Source organism: Vicugna pacos, chromosome 14 (assembly GCF_048564905.1).
Source record: "Vicugna pacos chromosome 14, VicPac4, whole genome shotgun sequence".
Taxonomy (NCBI): domain Eukaryota; kingdom Metazoa; phylum Chordata; class Mammalia; order Artiodactyla; family Camelidae; genus Vicugna; species Vicugna pacos.
This window is the reverse complement of record NC_133000.1, coordinates 15002340-15020246: the sequence shown is the minus strand read 5'-3', so window position 1 is coordinate 15020246 and position 17907 is coordinate 15002340. Positions and strand designations below refer to the sequence as shown.

Here is a 17907-nt window from a genome sequence, read left to right as displayed (position 1 = left end):
AGTGATCAAGTAACTTCATACAGTACCTGGTACTTCAATAAATGGAACCTATTATAAGTCTATGCCATTATAAACTATTTAATAATACAGTTTTATGCTGTGTAGTTTTAGGGATGACCACTGATTTGCCATAGTATTTTCATTACTCGAGTTATATAAAATTTTAACTTCAGAAAAATCCAATTACTTTTTATTAAACACAAATCACTCTTACCTTTCGTAGTTCAACTGTCACTTCATTTCTGTGTCTTCGCATTGTCTGAAAAGAAAAACCAAAAATTCATAAATATCTAAATATTGATACTGCTATATAAATTAAGGTCTTAGGCATTTAAGATTAAAAATGTTTTTAGATTGCATTCTTAAGTATTAATCAGTTTTAGACTTTAAATGATGAACTACAGGAGGTTAAAAAGCCAGAACTCCTGTCTATTTTACTGGGTATCTGTTGATTAGTTCTGTGAGGAGTGGGAGGTGAAGCATGGCTGCCTCGGATCCATTCTCCTTTCTGAACTACCCTCAGGTTTCTTCAAGGATCTAATATATTCTCCACTGTGTACAGTCTTGATGGAATCTCACTCTCTCCTAGCATTAAGACTCAAACTTTGCCAACAGAACTCTCTCCTATAACTCTGAACCTTGAGTAAGATGGAATGAAAAAAAAGGGCACATTAACTTCTAAAGGGAGTATTTGGACAAGACAGTGAATTGTGCCTATGTCCTGGACTTGTATTCCCAATTAACTGGTGTCCCTACTCATTCTATGAACTTCCCCATGTTTTTCCAATAAATTATGGTTTTGCTTAAGTCAGCCAGAGCTGATCTCTGATGCCTGCCATCAGTGTATTCTATCTCAAATGACTCATTTTTTTAAAAAAGTGACTCTTTGTCATAGCCTTAAAAATCACATAAAAATAAAAGTAAGTTTGGGATAGATACTTTTCATCAAAAGGTAAAGAAGTATCCTTCTAAGTTTAATAAGAGAATCTATCCGGAGTGTCTCAACAGGAATTACTGAAATGACTAGATATCCCTTCTCCCCTTGACATACTGGTATGATGGATTATTTTATTACATATGTAAGTATGGTAAATGCTTACATTTTCAGAATAGAGGCTCATAAAGGCTACATGTCATGGTATATTATAATTTTAATACACTGCCACATCCAGTATGCTATTATTTTATTTAATGATTCTTTTGCTATTTGATCATTCTGTAGAGCTTTGTCTTTCTTCACTTGAAGATCAGAATTGCACTACTGTTAAAAATCTGCCTATATGGGCATCTAATCCAATTGTTACTGGAACTAAAAAGAAAAAATGTTTTACTGCAATAACTACGACACTTAACTGTTTATAAATTGTTGTAAGATAATACATAACAAAAAAGACCCAGGCAGCCTATTCCCTCCAAAATATGATCAAGTTACTGCCACGCTGCAATTCCTATTAAAATACTACTTCAGCATGGATAGAGGTGGTGAGCTAACCTCTTAAGTACTCTAAATTAGGAATCTACACCTCAGAGAGGGTTAGCATTTGAAGCACCCAAATCATGAGTTTGCTCTCAATTAGTTAGTGCTTCCAATATCAACATCTGAATTTAGACACTGGTTTGTTAACTAGTATAACAGATGCTGGAAATAATTTTTTATTGCTGAAATAGAATTGTTCAAGATACACTGATTAACTAGGTGCCTTGATTCTCACCTGTTTGCAGTTTAAGAATCTGGCAAACCCTGCAGTCTGTCTTCAGAGAAGTTTTTGAGGCTAAGCTTCCCTTTGATCCTGTGTCCTACCCCACCTTCGAGGATTCTGTCCCCTAATCCTAGTCAGATCTTTGTGATATCTGCTTAGGGTTGAAGTTTTACTGCAAGGTGGTAGTTTGGAGTCTAAAAGGGTTAAACCCACAAAACAAGCTGTATGACTTTTTGACTGCTTGCTAATACATGTTTGTATAAATAGCGAATTCTGTCTAAAGCTTGTTTTATTATTTTATTATAATATAACTCATGGGTAGTAAAATTTCCAAATGGAAGGGATCTTTTTGCACATGCCCACATTGTTAAGATATGATGAGAGTAGACTCTCTACAACTGAAAAGAAATTTCTGGGAGAATTCCAAGAGAACAGCAAAGGAAAGAGAGGATCCAGATGAAAGTGGTTTAGTGAAACAGAACCAGATCTCAGGAAATAGGAATACACACACACACACACACACACACACACACACACACACACACACCCTAGTCACTCTGTTAAAAAAAAAAAACAACTAAGAAGGGATCTAGAGTGGTAAAGCTAGAAAAGCTATCCTGATCGATCCCTTGCTCCAAAAAGTTTAGGAAAACCTATTATAAAATGAACAACAGAAAAGGATTAGGGTCAAATTCTATGCCATAAGACATAGGAGCAGCATGTTGCACTGAAACAGAGCAAATATTAAAATCTATAATTAAAGGGAAAAAAATCCTGAAACTAACAGACTTGAAATGAAATACTGAAAGAGCATACCAAAAACCCAGGAAATCAACCCAGAAAAACCAATACTAAGATACATTAGTAAGACTAATGGATTTCAAAAAAAAAAAGAAGGAGAAAAGGGAAAGGAGGGGAAGAAAGGGGAGGGAAGGGAAGGGAAGGGAAAATGCCTCTGGACATCAGGCCAAATAAGAAGAAAATCTAATGATTTATAAGGTAGATCTAGTAAGTGAGTTCAACAAGGTCACAGGATAAAAGATAAAAATACAAAAATCAATTTGCATGTCTATGTATTAGCAATGAACACACGGGCACTGAAATTAAAAATACAGACGATATAATTTATAATCTCTCAAAAAATAAATACTTAGGTATGAACCTAACAGTACATGTAGAGGGCAAATATGTTGAAAATGATACAACACTGATGAAGGAATTCAGAGATCAAAAAATTGGAGAGGCACTGTGTTTATGGATTAGTAGACTCAACTTGATGTCAGTTCTCCCCACAATGACATACAGGTTTAACACAATTCCTCTCAAAACCCTGTAATAGTTTTTGTAGATACAAAACAAAAACCAAAAAACAAACAAACAAAAACAACTACTCCAAAGTTTAAATAGAAAGTCAAAGAAATTAGAATAACTAAAATAATTTTGAAAAAAAAAATAAAGTAGGAGGAATCAGTCCACCCAACTTTAAGATTTGTTATTATATAGTTACAGTAACAAACACTGTGTGATGGTGGAGGAATATATACACTGATTAATGGAACAAAACAGAGAACCCAAAATAGACCTAAACAAATATGCTCTATTGATTTTGGACAAAGGTGTGAAAGCAATTCAATAGAGGAAAGACAGCTTTTCAACAAATGGTACTGTTCAGCTAGGTATTGACAGACAAATGTATGACCCTCAACTTAAGACTCATACCTTACACAAAAAAAGACACAAAATAGATCACATTTAATGTAAAACCATAAAACTTGTAGGAAAAAATTAAGAAAAAAACCTTTGGGATTTGAAAATAGGCAGAGAATTCTTAGACTTACCCCTAAAAGTATGATACATACAAGGAATAACTTGGTAAACTGGACCTTATCAAAGGTTTAAAATTTTTGCTCTGAGAAAGCTCCCATGTGAAGAGGATGAAAAGACAAGCTAGACACTGGGGAAAAAATTGCAAACCATACATAAATATGATAAAGGACTAGTATCTAGAATATATAGAGAACTTTCAAAGAAAAGCTCCATATTAGAAGAATTAACTAATCAGAAAATGGACAAAAAAAATGAAGAGACATTTCATCAAAGAGGACATGCAAATGGCAAATAAGCACATGAAATGATGTTCAACAGTATTAGCCATTAGAGAAATGCAAATAAAAACCAAATGAGTTATTACTACACATCTGTCAGAAAAGTAAAATTAAACAACTGTGACAACACCAAATGCTGATAAAGATGTGCAGAAACTCATACATGGCTGCTGGGAATGTAAAATGGTATCTGGAAAACTTTCTTAAAAATCTAAACATGCAAATACCATAGAGTTTTAGCAACTTTACTTCTGGACATTTATCCCAGAGAAATAAAAACTTATGTTCACAAGAAACCTGTACACAAATGTTTCATTCATAATAGCCCAAAGCTGGAAGCAACCCAGATATCCTTCACAGTTTAAACAAATTGTGGTACATCCATACCATGGAATGCTACTCAACATAAAAAGGAATGAACTATTGATACAAGCAACAACTTGGAAGAATCTCCAGAGATTATGCTGAGAGAAAAAAAAAAGCCAATCCCCAAAGGTTATATACCATGTCATTCCATTTATATAATATTCTTGAAATAACAAAATTATAGAAATAAAGAAGAGATGAGTAGTTGCCAGGGGTTGAGGAGGGGGCGGGATGCGAGGAAGTAAGCATGGCTACAAAATGGCAACAGGAGAGTTTCCTGTGATGAAGGACATGTTTTATATCTTGACTGTATAAATATTAATATTTTACTATAATGATGCAAGATGTTACCACTGGGGGAAACTGAGTACAAGGTCTCTTTGTATTATGTTTTACAACTTCATGTGAATTGACAATTATCTGAAAATAAAGTTCATTAAAAAAAAAAAACTTGTAAAAACAGGGTATACTTTACATCAGATACCGAGAAGGAGAGGAAGAAGTTACAACCAACTTAAATAATGCACATAATAGGGCATAAAGTTTCTTTTTGTGGTAATGAAGATATTTAAAAATTGGATGTGGTAATGGTTGCACAATTCTTATGTTTAGTATGAATTTACTAAAAACCATTGAGAAGACGTGAAAATGTGTGCAAATTATATCTCAATAAAAATTTTTAAGCATATAATACCATATCCAATACAAAAATAAACTTAAAATGGCTTAAAGACTTAAACATAATTCAAGACACTATAAACCTCTTAGAAGAAAACACAAGCAAAACATTTCCTGACATAAATCTTAGCAATGTTCTCCTAGGGCAGTCTAACCAGGCAACAGAAGCAAAAGCAAAAATTAACAAGTGGGACCAAATTAAACTCATAAGCTTTTGTACAACAAAGGAAACCATAAGCACAACAAAAAGACAACCTACAGAATGGGAGAAAAATATCTGCAAATAATGCAACTGACAAGGGCTTAATTTCCAGAATATATAAACAGCTCATACAACTTAATAACAACAACAACAACAACAAAAATCCAAAAATGGGCAGAAAACCTAAACAAGCAATTCTCCAATGAAGACATACAAATGGACAATAGGCACATGAAAACATTCAATATTGCTAATTGTCAGAGAATGGGAATGTAGTTTGGTGCAGTCATGGAAAACGGTATGGAGATTCCTCAAAAAACTAAAAACAGACTTACCATATGATCCAGCAATCCTAATCCTGGGCACATATCCGGAAGGAATTCTAATTCTAAAAGATACATGCACCCCAATGTTCATAGCAGCACTGTTTACAATAGCCAAGACACGGAAGCAACCTAAATGTCCACTGAAAGATGACTGGATAAAGAAGCTGTGGTATATTTATACAATGGAATATCATTCAGCCATAAAAAGAATGAAATAATGCCATTTGCAGCAACATGGATGGAACTGGAGATCATCATTTTAAGTGAAGTAAGCCAGAAAGAGAAAAAAAAATACCATATGATATTTATATGTGGAATCTAAAACACACAAACACACACACACACACACACATACACAAATGAACTTATTTACAAAACAGAAACAGATTCACACATATAGAAAACAGTCTGGGTTACCAGAGGGGATAGAGGGTGGGGAAGGGATAAAAAGGGAGTTCAAGATTTGCAGACACTAACTACTATACATAAAATAGATAAACAACAAGTTTATATTGTATAGCACAGGTGACTATATTCAATACCATCTAATTGCCTATAATGAAAAAGAATATGAAAAGGAATATGTATGTACATGCATGACTAAAACATTATACATACTCCAGAAATTGAAACAACATTGTAAACTGACTATACTTCAAAAAAAATTTTTTAATGCATATAATACCACATACAAACCACTCTTGGAAAATAAATGAATAAAGCATACCAAGCCTCTACATTTAACAACCAATTTACAGGATATGCAGTGAACAGGACATACTAAACACCATGAGGTTGCAGCCATCAAAATTCAGAATAAAATCCCCACTTCTCTAGCAAAAACAAGCTACAAGGCAAAAAAGAAGGGGAGAAGGATGACTGGCTTGGGATGGCATAGGAGCCTATAGATTAAAAAGGATTTAAAGACATATCAATCAATCACAATATACGGACCTTATTTAGATACTGATCCAAATAAACTATAATGTGTTTTACACATAGATTGGCGCGTGTGTGTGTGTGTGTGTGTGTGTGTGTGTACTACATGTAAAAGAACACTGGGGAAATCTGAACACTCGATATTTAATAGTAAGTTACTACTATTAATTATGTTTAGCTGTAATTTTAAAAATTACTTTTAAAGATACATAATAAAATATATAAAGATTAAAGTAGAAAATAAATTCACCAATAGAACAGAGCCCCAAAATAAACCCAAACACAAATGGAAACTTGATATGATAGAGATAGCATTGCAGACCGCTGGGAAAAAAGACCAAGTAATTATCCACGTGCCAAAAAAAAAAAAAAAGAAAGAAAGAAACTGGATACCTACTATATCACCCTACACAAAAATCAATTCCAAGTGGTTTGAAAACTTACAAAAGTTTAAAGTTTAAAGTTTAAAGCAATACTTTAAACTTTAAAAAAAAATCTTTATGATCCCTTAGTGAAGAGAGAGGACACAAAATGCTAAAACGAAAAGAAAAACTCCATTAAAATTTAGAATTTCTATACTTTGAAAGATGCCACAGAGAGTGTGAAAAGACAAGCCAAACTGGAAGGATACTTGAAGTATGAGTAATAAATAACCAGAATATATAAAGTACTCACACATCAATAAGAAACAAAAACAGAAAAAACAGGAGAAAGACAGGAAAAGGCATTTCATAGAAGATAAAACAATAACAGCCAACAAGAAAAGGTGGTCAGCCTTAGTAATCAAGAAAATTCAAATTAAGACCACACCCAGATACCATTTTGCACTTAAGGTTGCCAAAGCATTAGTAGGTATAACATCACCAAGTGTTCATAAAGATGCAGAGCAACTGGTGAAATGTCTGTTTGTCCAACCATATTTGGGGAAAAAAAATTGGCAACATCTGGTAAAGCTGAAAAATATCTATGGACACAATTCTACTCCAAGTATAACTCCTACAGAAACTCTTGCATATATGTACTGTAAGATATATATAAGTGGCTTCTGACATCATTGGTTTGTAATAGCAAAAAGCAAAAACAAAAATATTGAAAGCAACTCAAATATTCATTAAAAGGAGAATACATGAATTGTGAGACAGTCATTACTCAGCACAACGTGGATGATTAAACTACAGCTACATGAATAAATCAAGAAATGTAACATTACATGAACGAAACAAGTTGAAAAAAATTTTTGTTACAAATACAGTACAAATTTTTCAAATTATAAAAAAAACAAGCAAGTAAAACGAAAAACCATGTCATTTCAGGATACAGACATGTACAGTAAATTTAGAAAAGCAAAGTAATAATTTACACATCCAACAGTGGATTACTTTTGGTAGGAAGCTAGGGATGGAATCATAGGGGTAGGTTTTGTTCTAGTTCTTAAACTGAATATTGGATTCACGGATACTTGTTCTATTGCTGCTTCAAAACTTCTATCTACATTACCTATTTTTGTATAGATAATATATAATTTTTCGTGTTTAAAGGAGAGGAAAGAACACAACTGATATTCCACCATGCATTCTGAGTTGTCAACAGTAGTAATCCACTGACATTTTGCCATCTCACTTTGTGCCCAGTAGCATCAACATACCAAGCTGCAGTCATACAAAGCATAAACTGATGCCTATAATTCCCCATCAGATTTCAATCCTCAGAGTGATCCAGAAAACAATGGCAATCTCAACAGCACTCCAGTGTCTAATTTAAAACTCTCATTCACCTTCTCATGCTACACTTTGCTCTAGGTTAGTAGTTCTCAAAATTTTAGCCTGCATCAGAATAATCTGGTTTGTTAAAACACAGACTGCTGGGCTCCACTCCCAGAGTTTCTTAAGCAGCAGGTCTGGGGTAAGGGTTAAGAATTTGTTTCCAACAAGATCCTAGGTGATATCGGATATTGATGCTGCTGGTCCAGGAACATTCTCAACCATTGCTCTAGGTTAACACTCACATAAAATATAAAACACAATTATCACTAAAGTAGAAGGCATTCAAAATTATGCTGAACAATTTTCCTCTAAGGTACTTACGTAAATTATTTAACGCACATTGAATACATCCATATTAGACAAATTACATTAGTATGCTACCTTATAATGCCAAACACAGTGGTTAGAAACATCAGCTTTGGTATAGGTTTAAATCCTGGCTCCTCCCACACAAACTTACTGATATTTTGGGAATGTTACTGGCATCTCAGCTTCTTTAATGAAAAATTATGATAACAATGCCTCATAGGATTATTGCAACAAATGAGTCAAATTCATGGTAAATGTTTACAACAGAGACAGTGTCTGGCACAGGAAGTTCTCAGTGAACATTAGCTGTTTTCATCATCATTAATGACGCTGCCATAGTCCACGTGTCAGGGTCAAAGTCACATCTACCTCTATACCAGTTCAAGACTGCTGCTTTTACCCAGCTATGGAAAAGGCTTATACCATTTAACCGTATCACCTTGTACCTACTCTCATTTATCACCAGCACCCTTATAATCACTGAAGACTCTAGCAGTTGGCTTAGTTTTCCTGTCCAAACCAAGTCTTGATAATATCCTTGGTGTCTTCAACAACCCTTCAAACAGCCCAGTTCACAAAGCTGGCCAGGTGCAGACTAGGGTTCTTATTTTCTAAGTTTCTAGCAATCCTTTCATTAAGAACCAGCCACAGATGTGCCAGTCCAATTGGGATAAATTTTGGGGTTTTACATTTCATTCAAAAACTATGAAATACTCAAATTTTAATATGAAATGGGTAGGCTTTCTCTTAAATACTATGTACAGTGTTCTCTAATTTGAAGACTCTTTGACCCTAGCAGCAAAACTCCCTAGATCCAATTAAGGCATTAGACAATTTCCCATTAATTAGCCATTCGAAAGACTGACCTAGATCCACAAAGATTACTTTAGTCCCTTAGCTCGTTGATTCTCTCCCAATTTATTAACCCTTTCCTGTTTTTCTCCTTTCTTACATAGTCCTCATACCTCAACACCTCTGCCCCTCAAACTTGTATCTTGTTGCCCCAGTAAAAAGCTAACCCCGGGTCATTTCAATTCTCACTCCAAGAGCGGAGCTGCTAAGTGCTACAAGAGAAAAACCAAACAAAAACAAACAAGCAAGCAAAACCCCTCAACCTCCAATATGGGCATTATCTATTTATTCTAGGTCTCTAATCGCCGTTAGGCTCTCAGTGCTTGCTATTTGGAAATCGTCCCAGTCTTCTCAGGATAGATTTTGTACAAAAAGCTACTGCTCTCAAGCCTCTTTTTCCATATCCTCCTTCCTCTCCACAGAAAACCAGGCCTTGTATTTATTAAGAAAACAGAGACAATTAAATAGTAGCAATTCCCTCAACTTCCTATTATGCAGATTCAAATTTCCTCCTCAGTCCCATCCCCAGTAAACTGTATCCTCAAACATCCTCCTCTCCTTTCATCCTATCTCAACACCCGTGCAAGAGGCTTCATGAAGTAGCATCACATTGTGACTGTTGATGTTTAGTATCTTTTCATGCGCTTATTGGCCATCTGTGTATTTTTTTTTCTGAGAAATGTCCATTTAAATCCATTGCCTATTTTTGAATCAGGTTGTCTTTTTATTATTGAGTTTTAAGAATCTTTTATATATTCTAGATACAAGTCCCTTATCAAACATGATTTGCAAATACTTTCTTTCATCCTGTGGACTTCTTTTCACTTTCTTGATGATCTCCTTTGAAGCAAATATATATTCTAATGAAGTCCAGTTTATCTATTTTTTATGTGGTTGGTTGTATTTTTGATGTCACTAAGAAACTATTGCCCAAGACAAGGTCACAAAGATTTATACCTACTTTTGTTTTCTCCTGGAGTTTCCTGTATGGTAGCCCTTACATTTAGGTTTTTGTTCCATTTTGAGTTAATTTTACATAGTTTGAGCCTAAGTTCATTCCTTTACATGAGGATATCCAGTTCAGTTGTCCCAACACCTTTTTGATAATAAGACAACTTCCCCCTGTTGAATTATTTTGACACCCTGTTGAAAATCAATTGGTTGTAAATGTAAAAGTTTTTTTACTATACTCTTAATTCTATTCCATTGATCTACATGCCTTTTTATGCCAGTACCACAGATGAATAAACCATTACTTTTGATTGATAAACTGTTAAAACAGTACTACTACTCATATGTGAAGACCTCATTCAAGGATAAGCCCCACAAGAAAATATCAAATTATTTTAAACTGAAGGTAAAGGGATTATCCTCACCAGCTGATGACAGTTTACGTGCATAACTATATTTTTTAAGCTGCTACCCATGAGAAATGAATAAAATGTATGATGGGGGCAGGAAGGGAGTATCTGTAAGGAGGTTTAGTTTCTGAGAAGGAAAAGCACTCAACATGGACAGTAAATTTCAGATGTCAGACTTGAATCATCCCTTCATCTGTAGCTCCCTTTAGCCAGCATCCTTTAAGTAAATCACTGTATTTGTAAATAAACAGATTTTGGTATATTCCACATCCAACAACCTTGGGAATTTAAGCAGCTTAAAACTTTAAGCCTAGACCTCTCTCCTGAGCTGGAGTGTCTCCTAGATCACCTCCCCAAATACCTCATCAGTTCCTTGGCGTATTCAAAACTGAGTTCATCAGTTTCCTCACTGATTTCGCTTCACCTGTTTTTACCCTATCTGTAGAAAACAGTACTCTTTAAACGTAAGACATTAAACCACCTCAAAAAGTGGTTATGAAGATTACATGAGATAAACACTAACAAAAGTACCAGGCACAGTTTGCATCACAAAGTAGGTAGTTATCTATGTTCATTTCCCTTTTCTACAGGTTGTTATCAGCATTTCCATTATTAAATCCTTCACTTCTGTCCAGAGTATTTCATGTCAATGATTTTATTTTTCATTTCTAGCTATATTAAGTCCTTTTCAAATATGCCTGATCTACTTCTGCATATTTCCCTCATGTTTCTGATTCCTTCTTTAAATGATTCAATCGTTTAAAAATATTATTTTATAGTCTTTCTCTGATATCTGTATTACTGAATTTCTTAGGAGATTTAAGACTGTATTTTTGGTATCTGTACATTACCTATAATAGATTTATTTCCTCATTGCCTTATAATTTTGAATTATGAATCTGGGGTAAAAGGACTTTCCTGTCCTTTTCCTGTGCTAGAGGGACTGTCCAAAATTTGAAATATTTAGCCTTTTTCTAGTAGTAATTAAAAAGCAAACAACTTAGAATTTAAAAATCAGAACATTATGTTAAATTTGTTATTTGAATTTTATCATGTCTGGAAGATAAACATTATTTTGACTTAAAAGGTCTTATTAAGTATGGGAAATTAAGAATGAGTAGGGAACTCAAAACCTCCTTCCCTACCAAGTATCACCGGTCTGCTAGCTATAGTTTAAAAAATATCACAGAGGATGGAGTTTACTAGTAAACCTAATATCAAAAAATTGAAACTTGTTTCAATTCCTCAAAAACGTCTATTCTAATTCCATTGCAAACAAATTTTCATTGCACCTGTAGTCCTAAATATCAACTAGAATTTTTTAAAATTGAGGAGAGTGAGATTTTTCACTTTACAAATAACTCTGCAATGGTATTCCTTTAAGACACAAGAAGGCTGGAAAGATAGGACTAGAAGATTGATTTTCATGTCTCAAGAATTTAAAATTTTTGAGCAATACCATGAAATAATTTAATGCAAGAAGAATGCCACCCAAAATAGAGGAAGGAGAATTGTTGCACATTATGAGTATGTTCATTATCTTGACTGTGGTGATGGGTTCATGACTGTATGTGTCAAAACTTATCAAATGTGCACTTTAAATATGTACAGTTTATTGTATGTTAATTATACCTCAACAAAGCTGCTTTAAAAAAATAAGCCTTAGAGAATATGATTCAAACTGGTAAAAAAAAAATTTCTATGTACCTTATTAGGTATTAAAGCAAGGGTGATGCAATGGAAAGAGTGCATGAATGGCTTTGTCACCAACTTGTTACGTGATCCTGGACATATTACTGAAACTCACTGAACCCCAGATTCCTTTTCTAAGAAATGAAGATACCATGATCTATCTTCCTTATTATTTCAAGTGAAAGTATGTGCAATAACAGGTCCTTAATGAATGTCTACCGAATAGGATTATTTACTGTACAAAGTGAGGTAGGTATACCTATACAAACAATTCATTCAAACTTGTGACTTATTAACTCATGAAGTTTCAATGTGAGTACCAATAGCATATATATTTAACTTATACATACATGTAAATCAAGGTCTAAAATGTACATACTTCTATTACTATTTTTCATCTTTCTACTTTTAAACTGTTCGCATCTTTGTATATAAAATACAGTTCTTGTGGATAGTATACAGTTGGGTCCTGCTTAATCCAGTCTAATAATTTCTGACTTTTAGTTGGAGTACTTTAGTCCATTTATATTTAATGTAATTGTGTAGCTGAAGTTAGGCATTTGCTGTGCTATTTTTGTTTTCTACTGTCTCAATCTATTTTCTGTGTTCCTCTATTCCCACTTGCCTGCCTTCTTTTAGGTTAATCAAATTGTTTAAGTATTCTGTTTGATTGCTCTACTAGCCTTTTAGATTTGCTATTTTTCATTTTATTAGTTTTCTCACTAGGGATTACAATTTGAAACTACCTTAAAACAATCTATGTAGAATTAATGTCCTACTACTCAATTTCCATTAAATAGCCCAGCATGTGTGTGTGTGTGTGTGCACGCACTGCACATGCATAGTACAGCAGATTGCCAAGCATTCGGGCAGATCTTACATGCAAACTTTAGGACATTCTTTTTTTTTTTTAATTGAGATATAGCTGATTTATAATGTTGTATTAGATTCTGGTGTACAGCATAGTGATTCAGTTATACATATATATGTATATTCTTTTTCATATTCTTTTTCATTATAGGCTATTACAAAATATTGAATATAGTTCCCTGTGCTATACAGTAGCATCTTGTTGTTGATCTGTTTTATATATAGTAGCTTGTATCTGCTAACCCCAAACTCCTAATTTATCCCTCCCTCAACCTTTCCCCTTTGGTAACCATAAGCTTGTTTTCCATGTATTTCTGTTTTGTAAATAAGTCCATTTGTGTGGTATTGTATGATATTTGTCTTTCTCTGTCTGACTTACTTCACTTAGTATGATAATCTCTAGGTCCAACCATGTTGCTGCAAATAGCATAATATTATTCTTTTTATGGCTGAATAGTATTCCATTGTATAAATACACCACAGCTTCTTTATCTAGTCATCTGTCAATGGACATTTGGGTTGCTTCTATGTCTTGGCTACTATAAACAGTGCTCTATGAACACTGGGGTGCATGTATCTTTTTGAGTTCCCTCCAGATATATGCCCAGGAATGGGATTGCTGGATCATATGGTAAGTCTATTTTTAGTTTTCAAGGAACATCTATCCTGTCCTCCATAATGACTGCACCAAATCATATTCCCACCAACAATGTGGGAAGGTTCACTTTTCTCCACACTCCCTGCAGCATTATCGTTTGTGGACTTTTTAATGATGGTCATTCTGACTGGTGTGAAGTGACACCTCATTGTAGTTTTGATTTGTATTTCTCTGATAACTTAAGAGTGATATTGAGCATTGTTTCATGTGCCTATTGGCCACCTGTATGTCTTTATTGGAAAATGCAGGACTCACTCTTTTTATAGCCCTTGATCTTCCAGGATTTCCACCTAAGTTTCCAGCTGTTTTGTCATCCTGGAACTCTGTACTCATACTTCAAGCCAATAAGGCTGCAGTATCCTGCCCCAAGAAGCGAGAGGATTACAGAGTGATCCTCAGACACTAACTCACAAACTTCATCAGATAGTTATGTTTTAAGAATAGGCTCCCCTCCAGTTTCTGCCTACTTCTGATCACTTTCTAATACCTTTAAGTGAAATATTTAATATATTTTGTCCAGAGCTTTTAATTGTCCAGTAACTCAGTCTGGTACTACACTATTATTGAAAGACAGAACTCCATGTTACTCTTATTACACACACTTTTCCATTCTGAAAATGCCTTCAGTAGGTAAGGTAATTTGTGCTAGTATTAGGCATAATTTACCTTCTTCTATAATAACAGCTTTATTCAGATATAATTCACATATCATAAAATTCACTTCTTTGAAGTGTAAGTTTAACAGGTTTCAGTATATTCAGAGTTGTGCCACCATCACCATTATCTAATTTTAGAACATTTTCCTATAAGAAGCCACATGTCCTTTGTCATTCATTCCCCTACCCCTACTCCACAGTCCCTGGCAATCACAAATCTACTTTCTGTATCTATGAATCTTACTGCCTGGACATTTCATTTAAAAGGAATCATAGTATGTGGCCTTTTTTTTTTTTTGTCTTGGCTTCTTTACTTAGCATAATGATTTTGAGATTAATTTATGTTGTAGCATATTTCAGTACTTTTTTTTGTTGCTGAATAGCATTCCATTGAATGGATACACTACATTTGGGAGAATTCACCAGTGAAGCCTTATGGTCCTGGGCTTTTCTTTGTGGGAAGTTTTATGATTATGAATTCAATCTCTTTACTTGCTGCAAGTCTATTCAGATTTTCTATTTCCTCTTGAGTTAGTTTTGATAATCTGTGTCTTTCTAGAAATTTCTCCATTTCATCTCAGTTATATAATTTGCTGGCTTATAACTGTTCACAGTATTCCCTTATTATGTTTTATTTCTGTAAGGTCATTTGAGTCTTCTTTTTTTCAGCAGTATAGCTAAAGGTTTGCCAATTTTGTTGCTACTTTAAAAGAAATAACTTCTGGTTTCATTGATTTTCTCTATTGTTTCTCTGTTCTGTTTTATTTACACTGGATCTAATTTTTGTGATTTCCTTCCTCTCCTTCCTTCTGCTTGCTTTAAGTTTAGTTTATACTTCTTTTTTCAATATAAGCATTTACAGCTATAAATTTCCTGAGCACTGCTTTAGCTTCATTCAGGAAGTCTTGATATGTTGTGTTTTCATTTCCATTCATCTCAAAGTGTTCTCTAATTCCCTTGTGATTTCTTTGACCCACTTGTTATTGAGAAATGTGTTGCTTAATTTCTATGTTATTTGTGGAATTTCCTAAATTCCTTTGTTATTGATTTCTAATTTTATTACACTGTGGTCAGAGAACATATTTAATGCGATTTTAATATTTTTTAATATATTGAGACTTATTTTATGACCAAACATATGAACTATCCTAGAATTTTCATAATATATAAACATTCTACATATGTTCCATAACGTGTGGAATGTTCCATGTGAACTTGAGAAGAATGTGTATTCTGCTGTTGCTGAGTGAATGATCTACAAGTGTCTGTTATGTAGCCAAAACAATCTTGAAAGAAGGGACAAAGTTAGAAGATTTACATAAGCTGATTTCAATAAAGTTACAGCAGTAGACAGTGAGATAATGGCATAGGAATAGACATACATATCAATAAAACTGAATGGAGTTCAGAAACAGACCCAAACATATACAATCAACTGATTTTCAACAAAAGTACCAAGGTTATTCAATGAGTTCTAGATGAACATCAACCCCTATCTAAAAGTATACACAAATACTAATCCAAAATGAATTATAAACCTAAGTGTAATAGCTGAAACTAACAAATTCCAGAAGGAAACACAGGAGAAAAGTGCAAACTAAAACCATAACAAGACACCACTACACGCTCACTAAAATGACAAAAATTCAAAAGACTGCCAATACTGGTGAGGATGTGGAGCAACTGGAATTCACATACTGCTGATGGAAATGTAAAATGCTACAACCACATTGGAGAAGAGTTTCAAAGTCTCTTACAAATTTAAAGACAAACTCACCGTGTAATCCAGCCATTTTACTCCCAGGTATTTATCAAAGGAAACACACACACACACACACGCACACACGCACCCGCCCCCCACACAAGCTTGTAAACAAGTATCATAGCAGTCTTACACATAAGTGCCCCAAACTGGCCAGAACCCATATATCCAATAACAAGTGAATGGATAAATAAATTGTGACATATTCACACAATGGAATATGGATCAGCAATTAAAAAGAATGAACTCAAAGTATAAACAAAACAATATTAATGTTACATGTTATAGTAAACAAAATGAAACCAAACCCAAAGGAGTACATATTGTGATTATATTACATAAAATTGTTGAAAAGGCAATCTAATCTATAGTGGCAGAAAGCAGATTAGTGTTTGCCTGGAGCTGGGGGAAAGGGAGAACTGACTGCAAAGGGACATGGGGGAACTTTGAGGGGAAATAAATATTCTACATCTTAATTGTGATTGTGGTTACAAGGGAGTAATTATTTGTCAAAACTCATCAAGTTAAACACTTAAAATGGATAAATATACCTCAACAAAATTTATTAAAAGCAGTTATTACTTGCAGAAAGAGAGGTGGTAAGGGTGACATGTCTCATTTTCTCCTTTGAATTTATTCTATCAGTTGTGTATATTATCCCTGTAATTTAAAACAGGTTCGTTATTCTACTGAAAAGTACTCAAATTATTTAAAACCCTTCCTAAATTAATTTGTTTCAAAAATTAATTTTTCTATAATGTATAACTACCATAACATTCTAATTTTTTTCTCCTACTAAAAACTGTTCTGTGCACCAGACTGGTGTTTCTTATCACCACTGTAGCAGTTGATACATATTCCCTGTAGTTAAAAAAATTTGTAAGCAGTCAATAACTAACTCTTACCAGTGTTATAAATAAAACTTATAATAATGTTCATATGACACTTATTTAATACTGTGCTTATTTATTTTATGTAAAAGTGATTTTATTTACAGTACTGTTACATAGCCAAACTGACATTACTAAAGTTTACTAGGCAGAAGAACTGACAAGAAGAGCAGGAAGACGCTAGATCTTTTCTTAAGATTCCTAAAATACCCGAGGACACCAGGTATCTTCTATTTCACTAACAAAAAACGAAACAAAACAAAAGGTAGCCATCCTCTGAAAGTTTGTAGTACCAAAACTATCCCTTTGCTACAGTCATCTGAGACACTTTCACTGATTTAAGAGAGTTGGGACTCAAATTTCTCCTCTTCAAACCCTCAGGGAAAGGGTTATTTCAAGCCACACTAGCCCCTCAAAATCTATAGCTATATGCAACACTTGGTGGCAGTCACTAATAGGACCCTCCTGTAACACCTTGACCTGGGTGTCCAGATGTCTGGTTTCTTTCCAGTTATAAACTCAGAACTTTAAGTTTCTCTTCCGCTTCCTTCTCCTTTTTCTGCCCTTTTCGGGAGGCAGCTCTGGACTTCCTGTCAAGCTTGTCCCTAACGTAAGTATATTTGGTCAACTTCCCTTCCTCTCAAATACCTGTCCTCCTAAGAAGCGTAGTTTTCTCAGAAACAGGTCCAGCACCACAAGAAAAGCATATGGAGGGATATTTTGGTCATGTTATATTTAAAGTTTAGCCATGACCCCAAACATCATATCCTCACTAAAT

The 17907-nt window shown here is 34.1% G+C and overlaps 1 protein-coding gene across 1 annotated transcript in view; it reads right to left on the bottom strand.

Annotated features, from left to right (window-relative positions):
- The window catches only part of KPNA3 (karyopherin subunit alpha 3), a 79983-nt gene that overhangs the window by 44813 nt on the left and 17263 nt on the right, over positions 1 to 17907 (bottom strand). Inside the window, exon 2 of the mRNA XM_072976212.1 lies at positions 215 to 259. Coding sequence (XP_072832313.1) covers positions 215 to 259 — 45 coding nt within the window. The remainder of the gene's footprint in view (positions 1 to 214; positions 260 to 17907) is intronic.